At 35.2% G+C, this 27,250-nt stretch overlaps 2 protein-coding genes across 2 annotated transcripts; one reads left to right on the top strand and one right to left on the bottom strand.

Moving 5' to 3' along the window:
- Positions 1-5,977: 5,977 nt before the first annotated feature.
- LOC135318399 (olfactory receptor 2B2) lies at positions 5,978-10,081 on the bottom strand. The gene is made up of 2 exons (XM_010974708.3): positions 9,764-10,081; positions 5,978-7,366 (listed from the first exon to the last, which is right to left on the bottom strand). The coding sequence occupies exon 2, from the start codon at positions 7,339-7,341 to the stop codon at positions 6,400-6,402; it is 942 nt and encodes a 313-aa protein (XP_010973010.1). The 5' UTR covers positions 7,342-7,366; positions 9,764-10,081; the 3' UTR covers positions 5,978-6,399.
- A 14,900-nt stretch (positions 10,082-24,981) lies between these two features.
- Positions 24,982-25,993, top strand: LOC105084586 (putative olfactory receptor 2W6). The gene has a single exon (XM_010974727.3). The coding sequence runs from the start codon at positions 24,982-24,984 to the stop codon at positions 25,930-25,932; it is 951 nt and encodes a 316-aa protein (XP_010973029.2). The 3' UTR covers positions 25,933-25,993.
- The last annotated feature ends 1,257 nt before the right edge of the window (positions 25,994-27,250 follow it).

Below are 27,250 nucleotides of genomic sequence, written 5' to 3' on the forward strand. Positions count from 1 at the left end.
GCCCTCTCTTTGACCTTTCATGGTTAGACTTGGAACTGTTATGGCGCCTGCGGGTGTGTCCTTCACCGTGCTGATACATTACAGTGTGTATAAAGAAGCTCAAGGTCCACTGGAGTCCGAATCTCCCACCATCTTGGGGCCTCAACATCTACTGGTGTTACAGAAATGACAGGCCAGCCAAGAAACAAGTACCACTCAGAGGGTTGGCGTACTCAGATTTATTATGCCGGCGGGCTCAGAGGGGCTTCTGCTCCGAAGCACTGAGCACCTCCAAGACGTGTGCATGAGGTTTTATAGGGTTAATTACAAGCTTGGGGTATTCGGCCAATAGGCAGGGAACAGCTTTAGCAGCATCATTATCACAAAAGTAGAGGCAGGGAGGCAGCAAACCAACATTTCAAGGCCAGATAGGTCTCTTTGAAAATCCAGCTGGCTAGAAAAAAAAAAAAAAACGTGAACAGGGAATTAGCAAACCGACACTTATTAACTTAGATTTACGAGTTAGCCCAGCAGAACGCAGATCAGTAATCCAACACTTGTTACACTTAGATTTGCGAGTAGGCCCAGCCCGCTTTTCCTTCACACTGGGAGTTGAATCTTCCCCTATCTTGGTGCTAATTGCTGTGTCATTCTTTTAATGGTTGGGCCCTGCCCCCTTCCCTCATCTCAAATCCACATGTTAAGACTCTCCCACCCTAGACTTTAATGGGAGATGGTCAGAAACAGCACACTAGTGCCCTGGGCTTTGAGTAATGGTGAATTTTTAAAGGTGTGTTTAACTCGTGAGTTTAGATCTTATGTCTGTGCTGAGTTGGCAGAATTCTCTGCTTTTAGTCAGAAAAGAAAAGCACCAAAGGGGTTTCTTTCTACATCTGGAAGCTGGGTTCACCTCTTGGTGGGTGTCGAGCCAAAAGACATAACCAAGCCAGAGATCAGGAGAAAGATTTATTGCTCGCATGGGACCTCTCCCATGTGTACCACTTGCCACAGCTTTCAGACCCCAGCAGGAGAAAGATTTCCTCCTGACCCAGCGACAACAAGCTGCCCACAGACTGCAGCCAATGAAGAACCACCACAATTCCTGCAGCCAATGAAGAACCACTTCATTTCCTCCTTTCCCCTGTGAAAGCAAGCCTCTCTCCTCTGTTCTCTGGACTTCCCTGTGGTTTGCCAGTTTGCTTGTCCCAGTGGCAATTTTCTGCTATTCCTGAATAAATTCATTTTGCTGGTAAAATAACTGGATCTTTGGGCTTTTCAAGGTCAACAGTGGTATTCATGTATGCTTTTTAATCCACTAAGTCTGAGAGCTCCTAAGACAGAGAATTTTATATCCACTGAGACTCTTCTCCAAAAACAAGAGTAAGATAAAGACATTTTCAGATAAACAAAAGCTAAGGGAATTCATCGCCAGCAGACTCGCTGAACAAGAAATGCTAAAAGAAGTTTTTTTAATCTGAAGGTGTGAAGGAAAAACCGGGCTGGTCTGACAAGATAACTCATAAGTCTAGGAATGTGAAGGAGAGGCTGGGCTGGGCTAACAAGTCTAAGTATCGGAATACTGATCCGAGTTCCGCTGGACTAACTTGTAAATCTAGGTTAATTAGTGTTGGTTTGCTGTTCATGTTTTTTTGCTAGCTAGCTGGATTTTCAAAGATACATATGTGGCTTTGGAATGTTGGTTTGCTGCCTCCCCGCCTCCACTTTTGTGATGATGATGCTGCTAAAGCTGTTCCATGCCTATTGGCCGAATACCCCAAGCTTGTACTTTACCCTATAAAACCTCATGTGCACATCTTGAAGGTGCTCAGAGCTTTGGAGCAGAAGCCCCTCTGAGCCCACCGGCGTAATACATCTGAGTACTCCAACCCTCCGAGTGGTGATTGTTTCTTGACTGCCCTGTCGTTTCCGTAACACCATCATCCAAACACCCAACGATTTTAACACTATTCTTGGCCAGAGCCGATATTTTCACTGTGGGTTGCAGAGTGGTAATTCACTATTTAATTTCTCCTATATTTTTAATTGGTAGCCTTCAGTAAAGTAGAGCTTTCCTTAATGGAATGGCTATCTGGTTTCTCTGAAATACACATAAAATTTCCCATGTTGCTTTTTTTTTTTTTTAAAGTATCATCAAGAGAGTCTGGAATTTTCAATACATTAATTTACTTCAATTAATTACATTCATCATTATTTTGGATGCTTTGGGCTTAGGGAGGTTTTTCAAGATGTCCCTAATGTCCTTTTCTGGCACAATAAAATGTCCCAGGCTCACCAGTTACCTTCCTTGTTTCATACATGACATAAGTTATTTCTTCAAGAAGTTCTTATTCTTTTTAGTGGCAAACAGTATCAGAGAACTGAGTTCTCAGCATCATTATCGCTAATAAAATGTTATAAGTTTTAAAATGCAAATAATATGTTATATGTTAATAAAATGTTCATGTCATACTTCTAGGCCATTCAGTGGACAGAGCTAGATGATATATATTTTTAAATGCATCAGTTCATATTATTTTTATTTAATTTTAAATTTAAGGTGTTTCACTTTATTAGTTATATCTGTATCATAATGAAAACATTGATTCCTAACATCAGCATGGTTACATTTTCCCTCCATCTTACAATATTAAACACATTTAAAAAAAATGTAATAGTATATTTTTTCTTTTATAGATAGGAGCCCTTTATTAAGTAACACTGGACAGTCAATCCTTTTTTTTTTTTTAATGCGCTGGGGATTGAACCCAGGACCTTATGCACGCTAAGCATGCACTCTACCACTGAGCTATACCCACCTCCCCTGATCCAGTTTTCTTTTAATTGGTGTTATAATGGCATCCATTTTTCCAAACTTGTACTACTTACCCAATTGTGTCTTTACATTTAAAGTATTTCTTATAAGCAGTATATGAGTCTTGTTTTTTTACCCAATCTGACAATCTGTATCTTTCCATTAGAGTATAATTGGGGCACATTTTGGTACTGAAAATGGAGTAAAATGATAAAAATGTGACATATTTATGGAAATATGATTGTTATTTTAATATAAATAATAAAGATAAGTGAAAGATGGTATATATAACAGTATATTTTGTGTTTATATTTAAATTACACACAAATATACAAATTCCATTGTCTTTCTAATCACTACTATCTATATGGTTTTAATATTCACTTAACTTAAAAAAATCAAAGGTATGGATTGCTTATATCTGCACAAAAGAGCTTTAACTTTTCCACCAACTTTTGCCCAATGACCAATTCAACGTGTATTGAAAAGTGATATAATCTATCTGTTCTATTGTTTCAAAAAAGAAAATACATATAGTTTAAAAATTCTCATGATAACAAGATAGTGATGACTTTAGGAGTAGGAGTAAAGTTACATTCTTGCTAATTTGATTAAGAATCTAAAAAAAAAAATTCCTCAAAACCTAATGTTAGTCTCCTTTTTTCAGGGGAAAATGGGCAACATCACCCTGAATGTTATAAATGATGTAGCAGCTTGAATAATGACCCCCCAAAAGATATGTCCACCTCATAATCACCAGAACCTGTGCATGTTACCTTATATGGCAAAAAATGCGATTAGTCAAGAATCTTGAGAAGATAAATTTATCCTAGATTGTCTCAGTGGGCTCTCAATGCCATCAAATGTCTCCTTGTAAGAAAGAGGCAGAGGGAGGTTAGACTGAGGCACACACAGAGGAGAAGGAGATATGAAAATGGAGGTAGAGATGAGAGTGATGTGACCACAAGACAATGACAGCAAGGCATGCCAGCAGCAGCTAGAAATTCAAAAAAGCAAGGAACAGATCCCACCACCCCCTCGCCTCCTCCACCGCCTCCCCTCCTCCACCCCCTCCCCAGCTTCCAGAGGGAGTATGACCTCATGACACCTTAATTTCAGACTTCTAACCTCCAGAACTGTGAGAGAAAACATTTCACTGTATCTTTATTTACATAGTCTATTATATCACAAATTTTATTTTCAGGAAATTATTTTTCATGTCTAACCAAATTCCCCTATATTGTTGTCGACACAGTCAAAGACTTTTTGGGTTAGAAATAATCTTACAAACCGTGTAATCCAACTTCCCTCCAGTATTGAAAATCCTATCTCCACAGAGATATTTATTCATTCAAACTTTCCTATTTTTGTTTTTTTGCAGTGTTGACTCCCATATGTTGAATCAGAGTAGCTTCCACCTAGCTCTTTACTTAGGAGCCAGAACATCAATTCAATTTCTACATGACATTCTTTCCAAAGGCTTGGTTATATCTATCATTTTCTCTGTGTCTACTTTTGTTCTTTTGGTCATTAACAGAAATTGTTGTGACAAACCATTTAACTACAGAAAATTTCTAAAACAGACTATAAAGAGGAAAAGCATTAGGTAGACTATTTAATTCAATCTCTATTTTATATAGATTTGTTTTTTCCCACATTGCCAGAAATGTTTAACTACTTCATTGTGGTATAATGTAAATTGTATTGTGAGTCCTTTCTTATATCATATTAAAATCGGCTTTATTTTTACCCATTAGTATGAATTCTATCCCTTATGGAACAAACAATATTCTGCATGACTACCCTTTAAATATTTGAAGAGAACAATTGCATCATACTTTGACAAAGCATTTTCTACTCCATTTTAAACAAATCTATGGCTTCAGTAATTCTTCCAGAGGCATGATATTCTGATTCCTCAATTCTCTAGTCATCATTCTGTAGAAGCATTTTAATTTTAAATGTATTTCTTAAAATGTGAATCCTAGAATTGAAGCCAATAATTTATATACTTTATTATCAATTTGTTTATACAGGCATCTCAGCCCTGAATTTCCTCTCTGGTGATCTTGCTACCTCCAGATGTGGGAGTACACCTTTCACATGAGAGATTTACTCCCTGTTTTCAAGGGAAGAGAGAAGGGTCAGAGTTTCCTTCTAGCATCTGCTGTTTCTCAAGCAACTTCAACTCAAAGTAATTAACATGCCATTGTGGTATATTTTGAGGTGGCCAACCTTGAGTCCCAATATCAGCAAAACATTTTCTGCATTCATTTTAAACACTAGCACAGCAGTCCTTAAAGCGTGGTCTCTGTTCAGAATTACCCGGAAATTCATTAGAAATGCAATATCCAACCTCCTCCCCCCAGACCTACGGCCTTTGAAAATCTGGGAGTGGAGGTGAAGTGACTCCCAGTGAATGTGGATTTTAAAAGCCCTCCAGATGGTTCTGATATACGTTAAACTTTTAAGATCCACCATACTGTGTTAGAAAATTACATTGAGGCAGAAATGCACCTTATTACTGTAAGATCTTCGTGAGAAATATGCTAATTGTGTTTCTCAGTTATTCTATTTTCTGTTTTTATAATATATTTAGTAGAAGAAATAATTAGAAAAAGGATAGTGAAGCAGTTAAAATGATTACAGTGCAACTATTCATAAAATCAACCAAATAACCAATTCACAGTGTGCAAGTATTTTCCTCAGCACTTTGATGAGTCCAAAGGCCATATGGAAGAAGTATAAATTACAGTCTATGCTACCTCAAGGGAACTAACATAATAAGCTTTTCTTCTTGCATTAAAAAAATGCATTAAACAAGTGAAGGACATCATTATATAATGTGCTATTTTTATGATTTAGACTCTAATGCTTTAGGGGTTAAAGGGAGAGCAATAACATAGGCAGTAGGGGAATTACGAAAATTTTTTTCAAAAAAAAGAGTGTGTGACTCAAATCTAAAGTATAGCTACAAATCCATTTGGTAGGCAAAATAAAATAGGACACTTTAATTTAGGATAAGTGGAAAGTACAGAAACAAGAGAAGATCTGGGTAAAACTGTAGAAGAAAAATCATTGTGGAACACAAATATTGTGTTGATGTGCAAATAGTGTAAAAAATTTAACACTAATGTTATATCTACATTTACTAATGTAATATTTACAATTAAGAGGAGGGGGCTATGGATGGTTTTATGGACTTCTGTTATATCTCTAATAACTGAGAATAAATTTGTGAGGATGGTTTGTGTGAGTGTATTTGCATGTATATAAAAATGTTTTTTTTCCTAAGCTTTCATTCTAGTCTCAGAGAAGTCTAAGAATCTTCATTAAGTATATAAACCAGTACTATAAAGCTTGAAACTTTAAGTATTTTAAGGTTACACTATTTTAGGGGATCATAACAGACCAGTGCTCAGGACTTGTGCAATGAATACATTTAGGCAGTAGGAAATAAGTGTAGTTTTCTATCAATGACATTTTATTTGAGGAAGATCCCTGTAATATTTCTTTCTTAGAGTAGCCAGACTAAAGCAACTTGGGAGACTTAAATTATTAAAATATGTAAACTTCAAGTCTTTACAAGACCTCTCATTTGGGTGTTCCTATTTCTTGATTAAGAAAATCCTTGCAATCAACCTCTTAAATGCTCCTTTTACATCTTTGTTTCTAAGTGTGTATATAAGGGGGTTCAACATGGGTGTGATGATTCCATAGAAAAGGGAGACCATCTTTCCCCGGTCCTTGGAGGCAGGGGATGGTGGTTGCAGGTACATATAGATAGCAGTGCCATAAAAAAGGGACACCACAATCAGATGGGAGCCACATGTTCCAAATGCCTTTCGCCGACCTTCAGTTGACTGTATTTTCAACACCGCTTGAGCAATAAAAGCATATGATATAAGAATGAGTACCACAGGTATTAGAAGAAATAGCACACTGATAAAAAATAGTTCAGCCTCATTTGCTGTTGTGTCCACACACGACAACTTGAGCAGAGCAGGGACTTCACAGAAGAAGTGATCCACTTCTTTGTGGCCACAGAGTGGCATCTGAAGGGTCAAAGTGGACTGCAATACTGAGTTGCTGAAGCCACTAATCCAGGATGCAGCTGCCAACTGTAGGCAGAGCCTCTGGTGCATGATGACTGAGTAATGGAGAGGCCGACAAATAGCTACAAACCTGTCAAAGGACATGACAGCCAAGAGGAGACATTCAGTGGAACCCAAGGCCAGGAAAATGAAAAGTTGGGCCACACAGCCACCATAACTAATCACCTTCCTGATGCTGCATATGTTCACCAGCATCTGTGGAACTGTGCTTGTGGTGTAGCAAAGATCTAGGAGTGAGAGATTGGTAAGAAAAAAATACATCGGGGTATGGAGTTTGGAATCCAGACGTGACACGAGAATTATTGCCAGATTGTCAAAGATAGTCAACATATAGGAAACCAAGAACACCACAAAGAGTGGAAGCTCCAGCCATGGTCGATCTGAGAAACCTAAGAGGATGAACTCTTGGGGGACACTCTCATTTATCCTATTCATGTTAAGTAGTTCAACTCTTGGTTCCCTGAAATATAAAGTCAGTAAGTTAACAAACGCATTTACTTACTGTCAGTTAGTTATAATCACTTTGCTAAAATTTGCATAAATTTACAGGCTGATGCCATTAATAACGTGAAAATATGTTGACAAAATTATAAATACTTATCTTCCCAAGTATTTCAAGTGTTTCTATTTTAGTAACAGTGTATTAGCAAAATAAATTTCCAAAATTTTAAAGTATATCATCAGTTTCCACATTCACAGAATTTATCCTTTGATCTTTTGTTAGTTTGTAAATTCATTGTTCTCACTTCTTTTTACCTAGGTGCCTACTGTTAGGTAGATGTAGACACAGTTCTTGCCCTTTGAATTCATTCTAATTTCTCCTTAATGCCAATGAGATTTCCTGTTTGTGTGAATCAGTTAAAATTGTGTGAATCAGTTAAAATTGTGTAAATCTCAGCCCACAAAAAGAGCTGCTTCCATTCTTAGTATTCCTGTTTGGATAAGATATAAGACCTCTCTAGCTGTAATACAAAGGAGACAATCCTTATATTATTACTCAGGAAGTATCTCATCCCTGAGGACACTGCCCGTGTTTTCTTTTTTCACACAGGCCAAGGGCCTTTCCTGACCAGCCTGAGATCTGGTATTACTTCCTAGAACTCAGCCAAAGAAGCCGTCTCTGTAGAAGATTATAGAAAGAGGAAGTCTGTTAATTCTTTTTTAATCAATTGAGATAGAGTACTTAAAAAAGTAATAAATTGCTTTTGTCTCAATATAGTAGTTCATGACTTCTGTTATATGTAATATCCTCTCATGTTCTGTAATCAGTGAGGGCACAGGAAGGGGAAAACTATTTATCACTCTAGCAGAAGGCACTGGAGCAGAATAAGAAATAAAAATAATAGAGCCAGAAAGCAATGAGGAGAGGAAACTTGGGAGATTTCAGAGCATTGAATTCTTGAATTCTGCTTTACTCTTTTTTTTTTTTTTTTTTTTTGGTACATTCACCCATCTTTCAAACACAACCTCAAATATTCATCCACTCTTGAAAGCGTATCTTTAGATTAAGAAGTTGTGGTATTTTTTGCATTTTCAAAGTTTCTAAGTAATTTGAATTCTGATTCATATCTCCAATGTTAGGATTGAAGTATTTATTTACAACTAAACCAAAAGAACAAAAACCTGGGATGTCCTTATCTGCAGCTCTGAAATTATATCGGATAGGCTCCTGAGTATTACCCATTGACATCTGTGCCATTTGCTTGCAATTGTGGCTAATTCCTTAAAGGCCACTGAGCAGATTCCTCTGCTTTTGAGTGAAAGTACATGGCCAGAATCTCAAGGTAATGTTTATCTCATTTTGAGTAGCATTTAATTGGGCAGCAGAATAAAACATTTGAATTGTGTGATATATCAAGGGGTCAGAAAGGGAGCATACTGGGTTAAAACAGAAGTCAATGGAAGTTGATAAAAGAAAAGGATTTTGGAAAGCTGCTGATGAGATATCAACGAATTTTATCTGTGATCTGTTGATCTTCTATCACACTCTACATCATTCTCTTTTCCCATATCTGACCTTGAACATGCAAAAAGATAAGGTTCAACAGAGTCTTGGAAGCATCTTTTTAAGCTGCACTATGGAAAGAGCATTGAGACAAGAGCAGTGATGAGTTTAATCTCAAATCAGCCAGTAAATCATTGTATAATTGGGCAAGTTAATTAATAGATTTGGATATCAGTTTTACCTTCAGTAACACTATGGGATTGATAATGTCCTTTTAGCATAAAAATTGTTTACTGTTATATTTTCTTAAATTATCTTCTATCTCTATGAGATAGGCTTCCAAACAACACCTAGATACCATATTCTTGCTGGAGTATAAAAATGAATAATAGGAGTAATCTTTCACACATCTAATATATTGTACATTGGTTTATCAGTACAAGAAAGAGTGTCAAATTTTTTTTCCAGTTCACTAAAGGTTAACTTGCAGGCAGAAACTGAATTTATTATGCTTAGAGAAATTACTTTCCTGAGGTCCTAGAGCTAGTAAATAGCAGACTAAAAATTAGAACCTAAGACTGACCCACTCTAAAGTTCTTATTTCCCATAGATTATATAAATATATTCAAAGTATATATTTGTGCATAATATATAATATAAAATACAATTTGTATATATAAATAATATATATTCATAACATAATATATATTAAAGTTTATAATTATAATTATAATATACATGTTACATATAAAGATTTATAGAAACTGAAGCTAAATGAATCAGATTTTTCCTAACAGATAAGTTGGTCTTTGCTGAGATTTGAAATATAAACAGTCCATGAAATATGTGCTTAGAATACTCAAATTTTAGTGTAATTTTATTTAGTAATTCTAAAACATGTTTTCTACTTACCTCCATCTTAAGCATTGGCAAGAGATCAATTTTATGTCCAAGAAAACTTGAATTCAAATAGGACTAATTTAAAGTTCACAGATACAGTGACATCTTCATATGTTACTGAGTTGTAAAACTGAGTTGAAATTCATTCAACTTCTTTTAGTTACATTCAAAACATGGCAAGTCATGATGTCTCCATTCAGAGTTAACTGGAAGATAAGAAGGAAGTATTACAGATGATCAGAATGGTCTTCTGGCATCACATCACTTGGAATTAGAGCATCAACCACTATTTTCAGATTTTTTTTTCCAACCAGTTTCGCAAATGGATGTACTTTATCAATATTTTTTGGTCTCTGGCAGAAATCTCAAACGCTGAAGTGTAAAAGTCTTCCTCTATAGTTTATAGTAATTAACGACATACCCACTGGGAAGAGAGAGGGAGGAGATCTCCACGAAGCAATATTCCTCCTTCATCATTGATTTGCTAAGCAAATCCTTTCTCTAGGGGCTGAATCTTCAACTTTTTCTAAGACAAAAGGAGTGACAGTTGGGACAAAAATACCTTATCAAGAACAGTTTGGATTTTGTGCTATTGAGTAAGGATTAGTTTTTTAAACTACTCATTGAGTTTTCTATAATGTTACTTAATTACTTCTCTCAGGAAGAAATTTTTATCTCATGTGTAAATTCTCTGAGATTCCATCTGAGATTATGCTACCAAGCCTTTGATTTGTAACAGAAGAGACCTCTTTTTAATTTATCTTAAGAAAATTGCTTAACTTGGTTTATGATACATTTTACATAAAGCAGTTTTTAAAAATTAATATAGAACCAATTTATCTATCTTTTATTTCATGGATCTTTAAAATTTCCAGGCTTAGTAACTAAATTCTTCTTCAACTCAAGATTATATAGATTGTCTTATAAGATTTAAACGTTTTTATATTATACTATTTAATCCAGCCAAAATATATTTTTATTTTTTCATGTGCTACCATATACAGGTTCATTACAATTTCTTTTCCAGACGAATAGATTTGGAAGACAAATATTTATAATTCTGAAAAAAGATTTAAGAATTTTAACAAATTTAGGGAGAAATCACACAAATAGCCCAATAGGAAAACACTTATAGTAATAGACAATTTAGACAATAGCATATCCAAAAAACTAATAGATATGAGAAAATATGGCCAAATTCTCAAGTAGAGAAATTCATGATGATAAAGCTCTTCACATTCACCAGGCTGGAAGCAAAAGAAGAATTGAATCTTATTGCTAATGACAATGAAGGAAAAAGACTACTCACAGATTACTGGTGGAAATTCAAAGTGTTTTCTTGGGGAAAATATGGCAAAGGCTTCTAAAAACTATATAAATTCTCAGCTCAGTGCTGTTACTCCAAGGAGTTATCCCCATAGAAAGGAATCTAACAGTGTATAAGGACAAATGGACAATAATGTTTGATATAGACATGTTTTAATGACCAAAGATAAAGAAAAATATAGGGTCCTTGATAGGAAATTTACTAAATAATTAATAGATTCACTAAATGAGAACTATTCATTCATCTGAAACAAGAAATTATCGCACTAACACATTCTTGGAGATGTTTTCCTGAGATTTTACTGAATGAGCAAACAAAAATGCTGAAATACGTACATAACATGGTTCTACTTTTATAAAACAATAAATCAAGATACCAAAATACGATTTTGTTATGTAATCTGTATCTGTATGAGATCACATGAGAAAGTATATATATATATATATAAAAATTAGAAGAATTAATATATAAATTTTATACATATAATTATTTATATATAATTTTATATATATATATAAAATTAGAAGAAAGCCTAGTTCTTAGATAATTAGCATGAATAACCTGGAAAAGGGGAAAGGGCAGAGGCGTTATCTGGAGGAGAAAGGTGCATGAAGAAAAACTAAAAAAGAAAACAAATTGAGACTTTTTGTAGATTGAAATTTGTTTTTAATTATTAGCAATGGTTACTTCTGACACTAGAGTAGGAGTAAGGTTGGGAATGATCAGGTGACAAATTGAACTAGGGTGTGAATTTTTTTTACAGTATTTTTTAACAAGTTGTAATTTAAATGAACAAAAATCACAGTTTAAAAAGAAAGTAAACAAAGGTCTAAAGAAAATATGAATAAAGGTAAATATTTATTCTGCAGAATGGCTCAAGCATATATAAATTGAAATTGTTTCAGAAGTCCTTACATTTAAAAATTACCAAGTAATGCACTTATCCAGGTTCTGGAAATAGAGAAGGATGTATTGAGTTTGTTATTATTATCCAGACACCAGTGCTGAGTCCTTTGAAAGAATTATTTCACTCAGTCCTCACAAGTGCCCCGTCAGACAGTGGTTCCTTATCTCCAAAGATACACATATATAGAAACAGAGGCTTAGACAGGTTAAAATAGAATGTGTTGGGAAACTGATTATATAACGTGGAAGTCCCACTTTTGTTCTTTTTTTTTTTCCTTCTGGCACTACTACCAAAGAGTCATATGCCTCCATTCTTACCACTAAGACTCGTTTTTCAGAAATCTATATAATTAGTGTAGCTCTCTTCTTTTGCTTGGAAAGAAGTTCTAGAATAAGGTTATTTGGTATGGTTTTCTCTGGTTGTCTGAATTTTTTTTTTTTAACAGAAGAAGTATTGAATATTGGAACAGAAGTCTGCAATAGTACAGTAGGCAAGGAATCAAAGTCTGCATCAGAAAGTTAAGCAAACCAGCTATGTTTTCAGTAAGAGAAATGTTATAATAACTAAAAAAGACTGGAGATGATGGGAGATCTAGGAGGAAACGTGGGTAGGGACGTATTCAAATTCGACTAAAGTTTAAAATGAGCTTTTATTACTAGACTCCCAAGAGAGTGGTAGTATTCTAAGAAATAAAAAGGAATGCTGAAGCTTGCTCCAAATAAGGATAGTCATCAGAGTGGTTTCTTCATTTAATTGCATGTTGCCAAAAGAAACACATGTTTAATACACATCTTCTTTATCCATTTATCTGTTGATGGGCACTTAGGTTGCTTTCAAATCTTAGCTATTGTATATAATGCCACTATGAACAATGGGATGGACATATCTTTTTGAATTAGTGTTTTCATTTTCTTTGGATATAAATATATATATTACTCAGTTATATATAACACACACACAAACACACACACACACATATAAGCATGAAACATGAATGAAAATCTGCTAGTCACAGCATCAATGGGCCTAGAAAGTAGTATGCTTAATGAAATGAATCAGACAGAGAAGACAAATACTCTGTTATTACTTATATGTGGAATCTAAAAAATAAAGCAAATGAATATATATAACAAAGCAGAAACAGACTCACAGATAAAGGGAACAATTAGTGGTTACCAGAGAGGGAAGGGGGAGGGGCAAAATGAGGGTATGGGATTAAGATTATCCCTGCTCTTTTTTTTTTTTTAATAGAGGTACTGGGGATTGAATCCAGGACCTTGTTCATGCTAAGCACATGCTCTACCACAGAGCTATAACCCACCCAAGTTATCTCTGCTCTTATGGTACAGTTCCCAAGGTCTTTCAACCAAGAGACTAGTATATTAACTAGGGTCAATCCTCTGGGTTAGTCATAAATTTTAACTCCTCAGTACCATAAGACTGATGAAAATTCAGCTGTGTTTTAGAGAGGTCTTGGAACAGCTTTTGAATTTCCCTCCCTGTTTAAAGGCTTGTTGAATACCTTTAGGGGAAAACTGCCTTGTATTTAGGCCTTCAATTCATTTTTGTCACTTTAGCTATACAAGAATGACAGATTTCTATCCTTTTCCCCCCTCTATCCCTATTAATGGTCCTTCCGTTACCAAGGCTGTTGCTTCAGAATCATACTCCTGCCCCTCCCTCGAATGGAAACCAATTGCTCTTACCTGTTTCAGGAGGAAGCTGCAAAGAGAAAAACAAGAACTGGTTAAAATCAGCTTGGCCCAAGATGGCAGAAAACTTCCAGTTGACATTGAGCCTTATTACATGCTCATTATAGTGTATTAGCATGCTAAAAGACACACTCACCAGTGCGAAGACAGTTGACAACTGCCATGACAATAACCAGAAAAGCCCATACAAGGACTGACAAGAAGTGCTGCATCAGTTCTGGGTCCAAACTATATCCTTGTTATCAGATGAATATTCCTCTCACTCTTTCTAATTCCCTCCCTTTTACCTCAACCCTCCTATATATATTGTGTCTCCAACCGAACGGGGTTGAGAAGTTGATTTGTGAACTAAGTTCCCGCTTCTCCATTCTTTGGCCATTGAATAAAGATTGTGCTGTTCCAGTCTCAGCATCAGTTTTGTTATTGGCTGTGCAAATCTGAGCAGTAAAAGAACCCTCCGGATCTTTGCCAGGCTAGGACTCTGGCACAGGTCCAATGACCTATGCAGTAGCACTTTTACCAGGTAAAGATAAATTATCAGCTTCTTGCTTACAACCATAAACAGCAACTTCAGAGAAAAAACAAGTTCAGCTCACTTTTTCACAGTTCTTCACTACATGGAATATTAACTGAATATTAACCTTGTTGTCTGTTGTTTCAGCGGCTCTCTGATATTTTACACAAGTGATTTCTTTTTTTTTTTTTTTTAGTATCTACTATGGCTTATCAAGTTCTTGATGACTTCTAAAAGCTATTTTAACTTGCTTGGAAGCAGAATTCTTGATTCAGATTTGAGCTAAGTTTGTAATTAATAGCACTGATTTTGCTGGTGTGGTGGCTCTTTGTGGGCAAGGTCAGAGATGTGTTTACCATGAAACTGATGGAGGTTAATCTTCATAGTCTATCACTTGCATGGGCCCCTTCCATGACTCTGGGAAGGGAGAATCCTAGCAATGTGTTCAAATAAACATATGGTTTTGTAAAATTTGTAGGGAGAAAAAAAGACTTATTCACTTTTCCACTCCAACTTCCCTCTGTAGTAATTCTCACGCGACTTGGTAATGAAGTAGCTTTGAGAATTTTTGTCATCTGACTAAGAGAAAGGTGTTTCAGGGATATGGTTATGAAGTTCACAGTCATTTCTATATATAGGTTAGTTGCTGTAAGCCCTCCTGGTGTAGCAATGGCTTCTAGGAACACTCTAACTTCTGGCTCTGCTGACTTACCAGCATCATGACAGAAGGTGCAGGGCCAGAATGTGAAGATGTCTGATGATGCCAATCACCTGAAGTATGTGGACAGTGGATAGTTATTACACAGCTGTTCAAGCCTCAAAATGGATACACAATCACTGTAAGGACTCCAATTAATGAAGGAGTATATTTTCAGAGACTTAAACAAGAATTCAGAAAACAAATGAATAGAAATAATTTTTTCAAAAAATTGATAAAGCCAACTGAAATCTGAAAGATGTTTTGCAATGTTCAAATAAAACAAGTGAGAAATTATAGACCCCTGACTTGTACATACAAAGAATAACTTTCATTGCCATTTATGGATTTCTTTGTTAAAAAACAACTCAGGAAAAACTTTAAGGAAAATTAATAAAATACAGAAAAAGAATAATAAGTATGAATGAAGAAATTATTCAAATTGCATTTTCTCCCATATCTTATAAGAAACAGTAATTCATTAAGTGGAATAGATAAAATCTGAATAATGTCAGGGAGGGAGAATTTTTTCTCTGCCTTCTAGGTTCTTCTGACTGCTTTAAGAATTAAATTGACATGAGACAGATTAACAGGAGAAAATCAAACAGAAGTTTAATAACATGTATACGTGGGAGAGATCCAGGGAAATTGAGTGACTGACCAAAATGGTCAACACTCTCACTTTAAATATCATCTTCATTTAAAAACAAAAAGGATGTTGGGGGTAGTGGTTTGAGACTTCAAAGGGAAGGAAGGCAATTCACACGGAGGTGGAGAAGCAAAAGGCAAGGTGCTCCATGTTGCGCTCCACCTCTCAGAATGAAACCCTGTAGTAAGTGTGATCATCAGGATAATGGCCCCCAAAGGGGTCCACACCCTAATCCTCAGAATATGTTACCTTACATGGTAAAAGGGACTTTGCAAATGTGATTAAGTAAGGATCTTGAGATGGGGAGATCATCCTGGATTACCTGGGCAGAGCCAGTGTAATCACCAGGGTCCTGTAATAGGGAGGCAGAAGAGTCCAAGTTAGAAAAACAGATTGGAAAATGTTATGCTACTGACTTTAAAGATGGAAGATGAACCATGAGCCAAGGAATGCAGATGGCTTCTAGAAGCTAGAAAAGGCAAGAAAACATTCTATCCTGAAGCTTCTGGAAAGAATGCAACCCTGATGATTGAGGAGTCAGGCTCAAGGCCAAAGTCATTTGTATAATTTTTCAGGCCTGATTAAAGGCAGTCACAAACCTGGCAGGCCTCATGGTGCAAAGCTGCTCTCCTCACACACTTGGTGCACACCTAATACGCTGCAGTCATTGGAAGGAGCTGCATCCTAGGACTCAGCGCTCCCTACCATCCCTACGCAATCCCCCATCCTCACTGCCCAAGCCATCTTCGGGAAGGAATGACTAAGTAAGGAAAATGGAAAGGTAGTACACCTTAAATTATTGCTTAAAAAGAGTACCTTACATAAAGTCCTACTTTCTGAATTTTCTTGAGAAATATAAATTATACATGGTAGGTATACCATCTATACCTAATAGGTAGCCAGTGTCATGAACTTCTGGTTTATCTCTTTAGTTTCTGGTTTATCATTACTGTATTTCCTTTTGCACAAAACAGCAGGTATATGGATATTTTATTATATCCCCTTCTTTCTTATATGAAAGATAACATACAATAGACACTCTTTGAGCTTTGCTTTTTTCAGTTAACAATATAACCTGGAACACTCAATATTAATTCATACAGATTTTATTTTAAAAAAATTTAAACCTTTTTATTTTGGGAAAAATATAGATTTACAGGAAGTTGCAAAAATAGTAATACAGAGAGGTCATGTGTACCAAATGTTCCACTGGGAACATTTCAAGTAACTGTAGTACAATGTCAAAAGCAAGAAACTGACGTTAGTACAATTCACAGATCTTTTCCAGATTTCACCAGTGTCAGTGTGTGTGTGTGTGTGTGTGTGTGTGTAGTTCTGTGCATTTGTGAAACCACCTCCACAATCAAGATACACATTTGTTCCACTACTACAAATACCTCTTATTTATGTTACCCCTTTATAATCACACCCATCTCTTTCTCCCCTCAATCCCCATCCCTGACTCCTGGCAACCACTAATCTGTTCACTATCTCCATAATCTTGTCATTTTGAGTATGTTATATAAATGGAATCAAATAGTATGCAACCTTTTGAAATTTTTTTTCACTCAGCTTAATTCCGGTGACATCCATCTAAACTGTTGCATGTATCAGTAATTCATTCCTTTTTATTGTCAAATAGTAATCATGGTATATATGCAGCTTAGTTTGCTTAACCATTTACCCACCAAAGAACATTTAGGTTAGTTCTACATTTTGGCTATTGCAAATAGAACTGTTATAAACCACAAGTTTTGTGTGAGTGTAAGTTTTCATTTTTCTGGGATAAATGTCCAGAGGTGCAATAGCTGGGTCATATGGTAAGTATATGTTTAATTTCTTAAGAAGCTATTTTCCAGAGTGGAAACTAACAACAATATATGAGTCCAGTTTCTCTGCATTCTTGTCAGCATTTGGTGTTAACACTATTTTTAATTTTAGCTCTCTTAGTTAAATATATGGTGATATCTCATAATAATTTTAGTTTGTATTTCCCAAATGGTTAATGATGTTGAACACATTTCTGTGCACTTATTAGCCATCAATATTTCTTCTGTGGTGAAATGTCAGTTATGTCTTTTGCCCATTTTCTAATTGCATTATTTGTTTTTATTGTTGAGTACTGAGAGTTCTTTATGCATTCTAATTATGAGTCTTTTGTCTGATATATGGTTTGCAGATATTTTCTTCTAGTCTAGAGCTGGTCTTTTATACTCTTAACAGATTCTTACACAAAGCAAATGTTTTTCATTTTGATGAAGTCCAATTTATAGATTTTTTTCTTTTATGAATCATGCTTTCGGTATTATGTCTAAGAAAATAAACATAATACCTTTATGTAGTCTTATTTTTCAGTTTATCCTTCTTAGAGTTTACTGAAATTCTTTAGTATGTTAGATGATGTTTCTAATTAGTTTTAGAAAATTCTTAGCCATTATCTTCCATATTTTGTTTCTGCTCCATTCTTTCTCACTTCTCCTGACACCCTAATTATTTATATCTTAAACTACTTGTGTATGACCTGTATGTCATTATGTTCATAATTTGTTTCCTTTCTTTTTTCTTTCTTGGTGTTACTCTTTTTTTTCTACTGCCAGTCACTATTCCTATGTTATGCTGTTAAACTCAAAGCGAGTTTTTAATTTGTTACTTTACTTTTTACTTCTAGAATGTGCATTCTATTATTTTTATGTTTTAAGTCTCTAGTGAAATTCTCATGAGTTTGTCTTTTTTGTCTCTGTTTTCCTTTAACAAACTAATCATAGCTATGTTCAAATATTTGTCTACTAATTGCAGAATTTAAATTATCTAGGGGTCCCATTCTATGGCCTTTAAAAAAAAGTCTTGATTACTGGTCATATGGCATTGCTTCTTTCTATGTGTAGTAATTTTTGTCTGTTTGTTTGGGGGTAGGCAATTAGGTTTGTATTTATTTATTTATTTATATGGAGGTACTGGGGATTGGACCCAGGACCTCATGCATGCTAAGCGTACACTCTACCACTGAGCAATACCCACCCCCTTCATGTGTAGTAATTTTTTATTGTACACTTGACTTTGTATGAATGGACAACAGAGCGCAAGATGACATTATTTTCAACCAAGGGGTTTCTTCAAGATACCCTTTAAGTAGATCACACAAGGGTTTCTTTTTCTTCCACTTTACTGTCCTCTACTTTTACTTCCATATCCCTTCACATATAAATCACAATAAACATTTTAGTTCTCTCATTTTGCTAAACCCCTCTAAATTTTTTCATTTCCTCTGTTTTATTCACTTAATTAAGAATTCTCTCCTAATAATCCATCTTTTAAAGTTAAAAAAAATTAACTGAAATCCAAGATAGAGTTTAAAAAGTGCATTAAGAGTGTGATAGAACTGCAAATAATGAGCTTCTGGAATTCAGATGAAAGAACAGCCAAATACAACAAAGAGGAATGAGAGTATTTTCCAAGAAGAATATTTCAACGGAGTCTTGATTACTTTAGTATTCTTTTTAATAGAATGAATATTCCCTTCTGAGAGAATGTGATAAGCAAGAAGGCACATAGTTAGAAATCACAATTATTAAAGATCTACTTTATGTCAGGGACAATGCCCAATATTTAATATTTAATATTTCTTACCTTATTTAACTTTTACAAAAGCTCTTCAAGGTAATTTTTCTTCCCAGTGATAGTAAATGAGGCTTTCTAGGCTTTAAGCCTGCATTGATTGTTTCTCAGCTGGAGTTTGAGCCAATCTATCTTCAAAGGCTATTCTCCCTCCCTTTTACTCCAAATTATTTTCCAGAGATAATTCAACTTTCCATTATTTATGGAAAATAGTGAGTAGTTGAATGCACTTGGAGTATAAAGAAACAGAAGCTGTTTTAGATAGAGCTGGAAATGTAAATTTGTCCAGAACCAGCATCAATATTCAGAAATCTATGTATATTTCTCTAGGCAATGAGCCACGTCAGGACTTTCAGTACTGGCAATGCAACACCTGTATTTTGGAAAGGCTCCTTCTGCAGCGAAGTGAAAGATGACTTTAAGTAGCAAGATTCTAGAGACTAACTAATGAACAGGCTCTTGTAAAAAATCTGGCAAGAGTTAATGAGGTACTGGGCTAGGGCAAGAGAAGTGGAAATAAAAATGAGGTATGAAAGACATGTTATGGTTAGGCTTAGAAACTTATTGAATATGAGCATTCAGGGAAAGAGATAGCTCAGGAAAATTGTAATATTTTAAGACTTAGAGACTGGAAAAATCACAAAGAGGTGAAAATCAAGACAGCAGGTTTGTGAAATAAAGTGTAAAGAAGTGATGAATATTTGACATCAAATTTTATGAATACAATCTATAAAATTTGATAAATAATCTGTTATTCACTTCCACAAAAGCTACAATGATAACACATTAAATTACAGTAAAAGAGAATTTGTCTGAAGGTAATTGCATTTGATGGAAGAGATGACTGACATAGACTTATAAATGTCATTTCTTATGAAAATGAATGTATGTATATATATATATATGGCTGGGACATTGTGCTGTGCACTTGAAATTGATACATTGTAACTGACTGTCTTTCAACTAAAAAAAAAAAGAAATGCAAAATGTTATATCCCTTAGTGATACATAGTATTATTACATTTTGACAAAACAAGAAAAAAAAGTCATCTCTTTCTCTGATAACATTCTATGATGTCATATCACAACTGGGAAGTATCTCTTGTTATCACTTGTAACTTTGGATTGTATTATTTTATTTCACAGAAAATTGGTTTCTATAACTATGGTATTTCCATCAGTTACAAGTTTAAAGGTATTTGTAATGGGTTAGGGTTGGTGATGGGCAGGTGTGAGGAAAAAGGATAGAAGTGAGATAACAAAAAAATTTTTTTAATTGCTTTTCAAGCTTCTTTGACTAACAATTCCACATCCTTCTTTGAGTTAAGTACTCCATGAGGCTCTCATCTCCTTCATTTCTCAGAGGGGCTTATTATCTCAGATAGGAAATTCTTGAGAGCATTAAACTCTCTAGGTATTGCTGCCTAGCTTCCATGAGAAAGTATTAGGTTGATATGGTAATATAGGCTAATAACTTAATGTAAGTATAAGAAGCAACTCTCAAGGGAATGGCTCATCCACTGTGCCAAGAAGTTTGCTGCAATAAAGAATTAATACTGATTACTTTTGATTGCTCATCTATGTATTTCAGTACTTGTTGACAGACAAAAGTCATTGTATGCTATTTTTTATAAATTAACGGAAATAACATTATCATTGTTTATAGCTAGTATATTCCATCTCTACTAATATTATTAGTATATTAAGATTATATTATATGAGAATAATTTTTACATTTAAAGCATAGTACTTGACATGATAATGACCAGATACATTCTGTTTTTTACTTGACAGAAGTGGTAACTGAAGTTAGTTGGCCATGGGATACTAATAATAATGGTTATTAAAATCTAAAAATATTTTAAATGTACAAAGCACATTTATATGTAGTATCTCATGTATAGCAATTAAAATCTCTAGTTGTAGAGGTGAAATGTGAGATTCATCTCCCATAGAAGCCTTTGACAGCTAAATATAGAAAACATGCTTTTGAGATGTAGTTGTTTCTGTATTGTTCACCTTACGATTGTAAGAGACAGTCATCTGAAATACCACATATATACTGTTATTTTTTCTTTTTTTAACTAAAACATGCTCATTTATTTCTAATTACTCAGCTGAAGTCATTTATCAGTAACTTTCTTGAGATAGTTTTAATAATTTTACACCAAATCAAGCAAATTGAAATGAAATTATTTTAATTTTTTGGCCTGTTTTTGTTTTTGTTTTTGTATTAATTTTAAATGTCAAAATTGATCTCTCTTTTTTCAAGTTAAACTTTATTATTTTGGACCCTAAAGTTGCATGGAAAATTAACCTTAAGTAAACAAACAGTAAAGGAATATGAATACTAGTACTTCTCTGCACAGTATGCCCTAAACAAGTGGTAGATCCTTGCACATGTTTTCATTGATTCTAGGTTCTATTCTGAATTGAGTAGGAGGTGGCCACATTCCATGCCTTAATGCTTATCACCAACTACTTGTCTTGATGAGACCCAGTGAGGAAGATTTGGTGCTCTCTCTAAGTCTCTCTCTTGGATAAATCTGTCATGTGTGTGTGTGAGAGAGAGAGAGAGAGAGAGAAATAGTTTGTGTATGTGTGTGTCTTTGTGTTGGTAAGAGTGATACTTCCTCTGAGAATATCATATGCTTTCCCAACCCTTGTTAGAGATAATCAGTTCAGGGAATTTTTGAAAAAGTTTTACTCCATAGGGGGAGGCAGAGAAAGAAGTATTTAATCCTACATCAGCTCTAAAACCCATATAAAGTTCTTCCTTTTCACACGTGAATCCTTTGGTCTTTAAGTGTTCCCTGTGCTGAATGTGCACCAGAGATACCCCCCGCTTCCTTCAGCCTGCTCCTTATCTAGCTCTGTATCTAGGGTGGAAGGGGGTATGTGGATATTTGGGGTCCTCACGTGGTTTAACTATTGTGTGCTCATCAACATTCTCTCTTCATTCAGATTCACCTCTGCTGGCAACAGTTGCCTCCTTATCTTCTTCCCTTCTCATAGATCTCCTACATGTCATCCTTCTCTTCTACTTGTTTTCACTCTAGTCATCTCACTTGGACTTCCAAGTGAAAGCCTAAGAAGGAGAAGGAACTGTGGACATGGCATTACTGAGGTTGCAGTCAAATCTGGTAAGTTATTTAGTTCTTTAAAGTTCAGAAAGGCAAGAATGTAGCCCTCACAAAAGGAAGGCTTGGTAAACAAGAGCAGTGATTAAATATTGATGTGATAATATGAGGAGAAAGGCAGACAATGGATGGATGGTTTAACCACCAGAAAAACTTTGAATCAGAATGAAAAATTCATTAGAATAATTTTAGTTGAATACTCTCATCCTTTGTGGGACATTTGATTGACTTGAGAAACAAGAAAAATAAAATAATTTGGGTTTGTACTCTATAGTTGAAAAACATTCACAAACACACATACAAACAGATACTTACACAGACAGAGGGAAAATTCAGAGTATGTTAACTGTGGAATGAGACAGTCACTGTCCATCACAGTCACCCTCCATTCCCTTCCAGTAGGGCCAGATGACTCCAGGCTGAGGATCACTCTGTTTCTGTGCCCAATGTATACAGAATTAACACATCCTGGCAGGCAAATCTTAACTGTATTTCTCATTTTCTGAATAAAAATATGACTTGTTTATCTTTGCTTATACTACCATGAAAGCTACCTGCCTTACTCAATTTATAAGTAATAAAATATATTAAAGTTTGTGCAACAAATCAGAATAAATAGTTACAATCTCAGTTTTACAACTTTTTTATTTTCTTCATATACAGATTTGTATAATTGTTGTTTTTCTTAACTCTACAGTTAGATTCAAGATTAGTAGAGTCATATCTGGAGTAAAATTGCTGGAGTCTCAGTCAGTTCCATGTACCAGCTTTGTGATCTGGGGCAGTTTGTTTCATTATTCCCTTGGCCTCAGTGGCTTAATTTGTATGTTGAATAATTAAACTGCCGACCTCCTGGGGCTACGTTGAGAATAAAATGAGGTAAACTATGTCAAATGGTCAACATTAGTGCCTAGCTCATGAGATCCATAAATATTAGTTACATTAATATTTAAATGGTTTGTATTCATATTGTTATTTTATTTTTTCTTTTATATTTTGAGATATTTTAAGATACTTTAAGCATACAGAAACTTATAAAGACTAGCAGAAAAAATACACATACTTCACCATCCAGAATTAATAGCTATTCCTTATGGTCATACTTCCTTCTAGCTATTTGTAAAGAAATAAGCCATTATAAATACAGAGAAAGTCACAGGTTTTGATCTAGTTTCTTCTCCAGAGACATCCACTATCATCAGTACCTTCTAAGTTCATTTGTACATATATGTTTTTTCGTAACCATTGTATAATATGTATATATACTTTAAATTTCCATTTTACAAGAGGTGGAGGAAAGCCCTTAATGCTGTCTTGATTATAAGTGTTGGTCCTCAGTTATCCAATCAGTGGATTGTCTATACACCTAGATATTATCACATCCATTCGTCACCACCATAGAAGCTTGTTGCAGCCTCTAGAGTGATGACTTTGACAATCTTAGAATTTCCAATAAGTGTCAGAGTTTTAATGTACAAAATTTTAAAGCTGTTGTTGGGAACACATGCCACAACATGGTTTAGTTATGGCAAAGTATTCTCAGAGCAGTAGATTTGAACTTTATTTTGTGCCCCAATGTACCTGAGAGATATAATGCATTCCCTTTTAATAAGAGTCATAATTCTATTAATTCTTACTAACTGCTCAGGAAAACATGCAGAAGTGTTAGAATGAAACTTTGCCCTTAGTTAGCTTTACATTAGGCAATACACTCACCCTAAGACATAAAACCACTGCCAAATAATTGAGAGTACAAAGTATCACAGAAGATATAAAATCACTTAGTTCTATGGGACCATAAGAAGCAGATAAATAAAATAATCAATGTAGGATTCCAGGAAGTGGAGTTCTTTTTGAAAATAAAATGTGAATAAGAGGCAAAGCAAAGGTATTGAAAGAACTTTGAATATTAGTCCCATTTGGATTGAGTTCTAATAGTTGCTTTTTTCTATCTCTTTCATCTTTACAGGAAAGTATTCCCAACTTCAGAAAAGCCACCCAGGAGTATATTACACCTAGGTGATGTGAAACATAATTTTATCATAGAGGTTTAGGATAGGGCTGGGTAGAGAGGGAGGGGATATATTAGGATCCTGCTCCAGTAAATAGAACAAATGGAATCAACGGTGTAACTATAAACAATAATGAGATCATCATCTCCCTAGGATTTTGCTTATCACTTGAACTCCCTTGAGTCTGGATATGACTCTAGGATTACCGATATTAATGAGAAAATATTTAGAATGAGATTTCACCTAATAGCAAGCCAGGTTCTCTGATCCAGAGACATAAGTCACTATTCCTATCCACTGTTTACATATGATTAGAAGAATTCAGTGCTTCCCTATTTAGAAAAAAAAAAAAGGAAATGACTTTGAGTGTTCATTTCCTTGTAAAATATAATCGGCTTTGAAAGTAATATTTTACTTCCTGTGAAACTGAAAACAATGATGCAAAATATTGGGGGAAAAAATCACAGCCAAAGAGCCTGAAAAATTCTCAAATACTCTGCTCTTCAGACCTAATAAAGACTAACACCTATTGAAATTCTGGGTCAAGCATCCAGCATTTCCAAACAAGTTCCCCTTCTACCATTTTACTAGTCATTCTATTTTGAGGGAATATATCTACACGCTTCACAGATACTCACCTCTCTCCTAACAGGTAATATGTGGTCACAGGTGATGGAAAAGGACAACACAAGTTCTTTTGAAAGATTCATCCTTGTGGGCTTCTCTGATCGTCCCCACCTAGAGCTGATCCTCTTTGTGGTTGTCCTCACTTTTTATCTGCTGACTCTTCTTGGCAACATGACCATCATCTTGCTTTCAGTTCTCGATTCCCGGCTACACACACCAATGTATTTCTTTTTGGCCAACCTCTCATTCCTAGACATGTGTTTCACCACAGGTTCCATCCCTCAGATGCTCTGCAACCTTGGTGGTCCAGATAAGACCATCAGCTATCTCCGTTGTGCCATTCAGCTCTACTTCGTCCTGGCTCTGGGAGGAGTGGAGTGTGTCCTCCTGGCTGTCATGGCATATGACCGTTATGCTGCAGTCTGCAAACCTCTGCACTACACTGTCATCATGCACCCACGTCTCTGTGGGCAGCTGGCTTCAGTGGCATTTCTCTTTGGCAATTCTCTCATAATGGCACCCCAGACGTTGATGCTACCTCGCTGCGGGCACAGGCGGGTGGACCACTTTCTCTGTGAGATGCCAGCACTAATTGTCATGGCCTGTGTAGATACCATGACCCTTGAGGCATTAGCATTTACCTTGGCAATCTTTATCATCTTGGCACCACTCATCCTCATCCTCATCTCTTATGGTTATATTGTACAAGCTGTACTTAGGATCAAGTCAGCTGCTGGACGAAAGAAAGCCTTCAACACCTGTAGCTCCCACCTCATTATTGTCTCTCTCTTCTATGGTACGATAATATACATGTACCTCCAGCCAGCAAACACTTATTCTCAGGACCAGGGCAAGTTCCTTACTCTTTTCTATACAATTGTCACTCCCAGTGTTAACCCCCTGATTTATACACTGAGAAACAAAGATGTTAAAGAGGCCATGAAGAAGGTACTAGGGAAAGAGGGTGCAGAAGTACAGTAAAAAGTCATCAGATTTGGGGATTGTCTTTTGACCCAACTTCTATACATGTTGTTAGAACTAGCAAATAAAGGAATGTTCTGACATTACAGACTAAAGAGGCACTTACTGAGATGGGGAATTCAATGGTTTAGCTAAGTTGAGAAAACGCAATATTCCTGAGTTGACAGTCACTTGTACTCCTCTCAAGTCTGTGTAAGTCAAGTATTCATCACTAGGAGGGCTCCAATCCAGGATCAAACAGTGATCTGTGCTTGCAAAATACTAGCCATGAATGTAGACACGAGGCATTTTGTACCTATTCTAGCTTCCATCACAATGATTTGTACTTAATAGCTCCTCAACATATATGAAAAGAATGAACTTAACAAGTGGTGAAGAAAAATACTTATTTTATCTAGGAAGTTCAAATGAGCTTTTATAGTGCCAAATGGCTGAATGAGAGGCAGTATAAATTATTCAGTTTTCTAGCATTTTAGTATCTCCAATAGTATAACTTACATGTGGCTCCTGCATATTTTGAATTATTTATATAATTCAGTTTAATGGTATTTATGTTTGACTTTCTGAGGCAACAGAGAATAAAGAAAAAAAGATATAAAGCAAGACCACGATGCATTTGCTTTATAGAGAAGGAAGAATTTATTGTTCATATTCAATATTTGTTCATACTTTATTAATGACCAAAGAAGACTAAGGGTCTTCTTGCTTAAAATATTTGAAGATTATTAATCTCTATTTTTTCCACATGTTATCAGGATAAACTTGGATAGAGGTAGAGAAGAATGAGATGAACTCTGGGGAACTGTTGGAATATTTATGATTGATTATTCTCTGGATGTTGAATTTTTCACATTTACACTAACGACTACAGTACCTCACTAGTTATAACAATTAAATGATGTGTATTAAATGAATGAATCTTAAAGGCAGACATGTTTCTTCAGACCTGAAATATTATAAATTGGATGAATCCCATCTCATCACCTAGGAAAACATATATTATGTTGGAATTTCTGCAAGTGAATAAGTATTCCAAATTTTGGGAGTATTGACTGTATTATCATTAGGAACTGGAGTTAACAATTTCTCATTTAAGCCCTTTCAAAATATTTAAGAAAGTTTAGGTTAATCCAGAGGCCCCAAAAGAAATACCAAATATCTAATAAATTTTTCTCAAAACATCATTCTCAGACATAATGTGTACATTTTTCCTATTTTTGAGCACTAACTTTTGAGCTTTGTCCAGATAGATTAGGTTTGCATTTTAGATTAGTTAGGGCTTGTAAGAATGGGTTTGGGGTTTAGTTTTGATTATTCA

Source organism: Camelus dromedarius, chromosome 19 (assembly GCF_036321535.1).
Source record: "Camelus dromedarius isolate mCamDro1 chromosome 19, mCamDro1.pat, whole genome shotgun sequence".
Classification (NCBI taxonomy): domain Eukaryota; kingdom Metazoa; phylum Chordata; class Mammalia; order Artiodactyla; family Camelidae; genus Camelus; species Camelus dromedarius.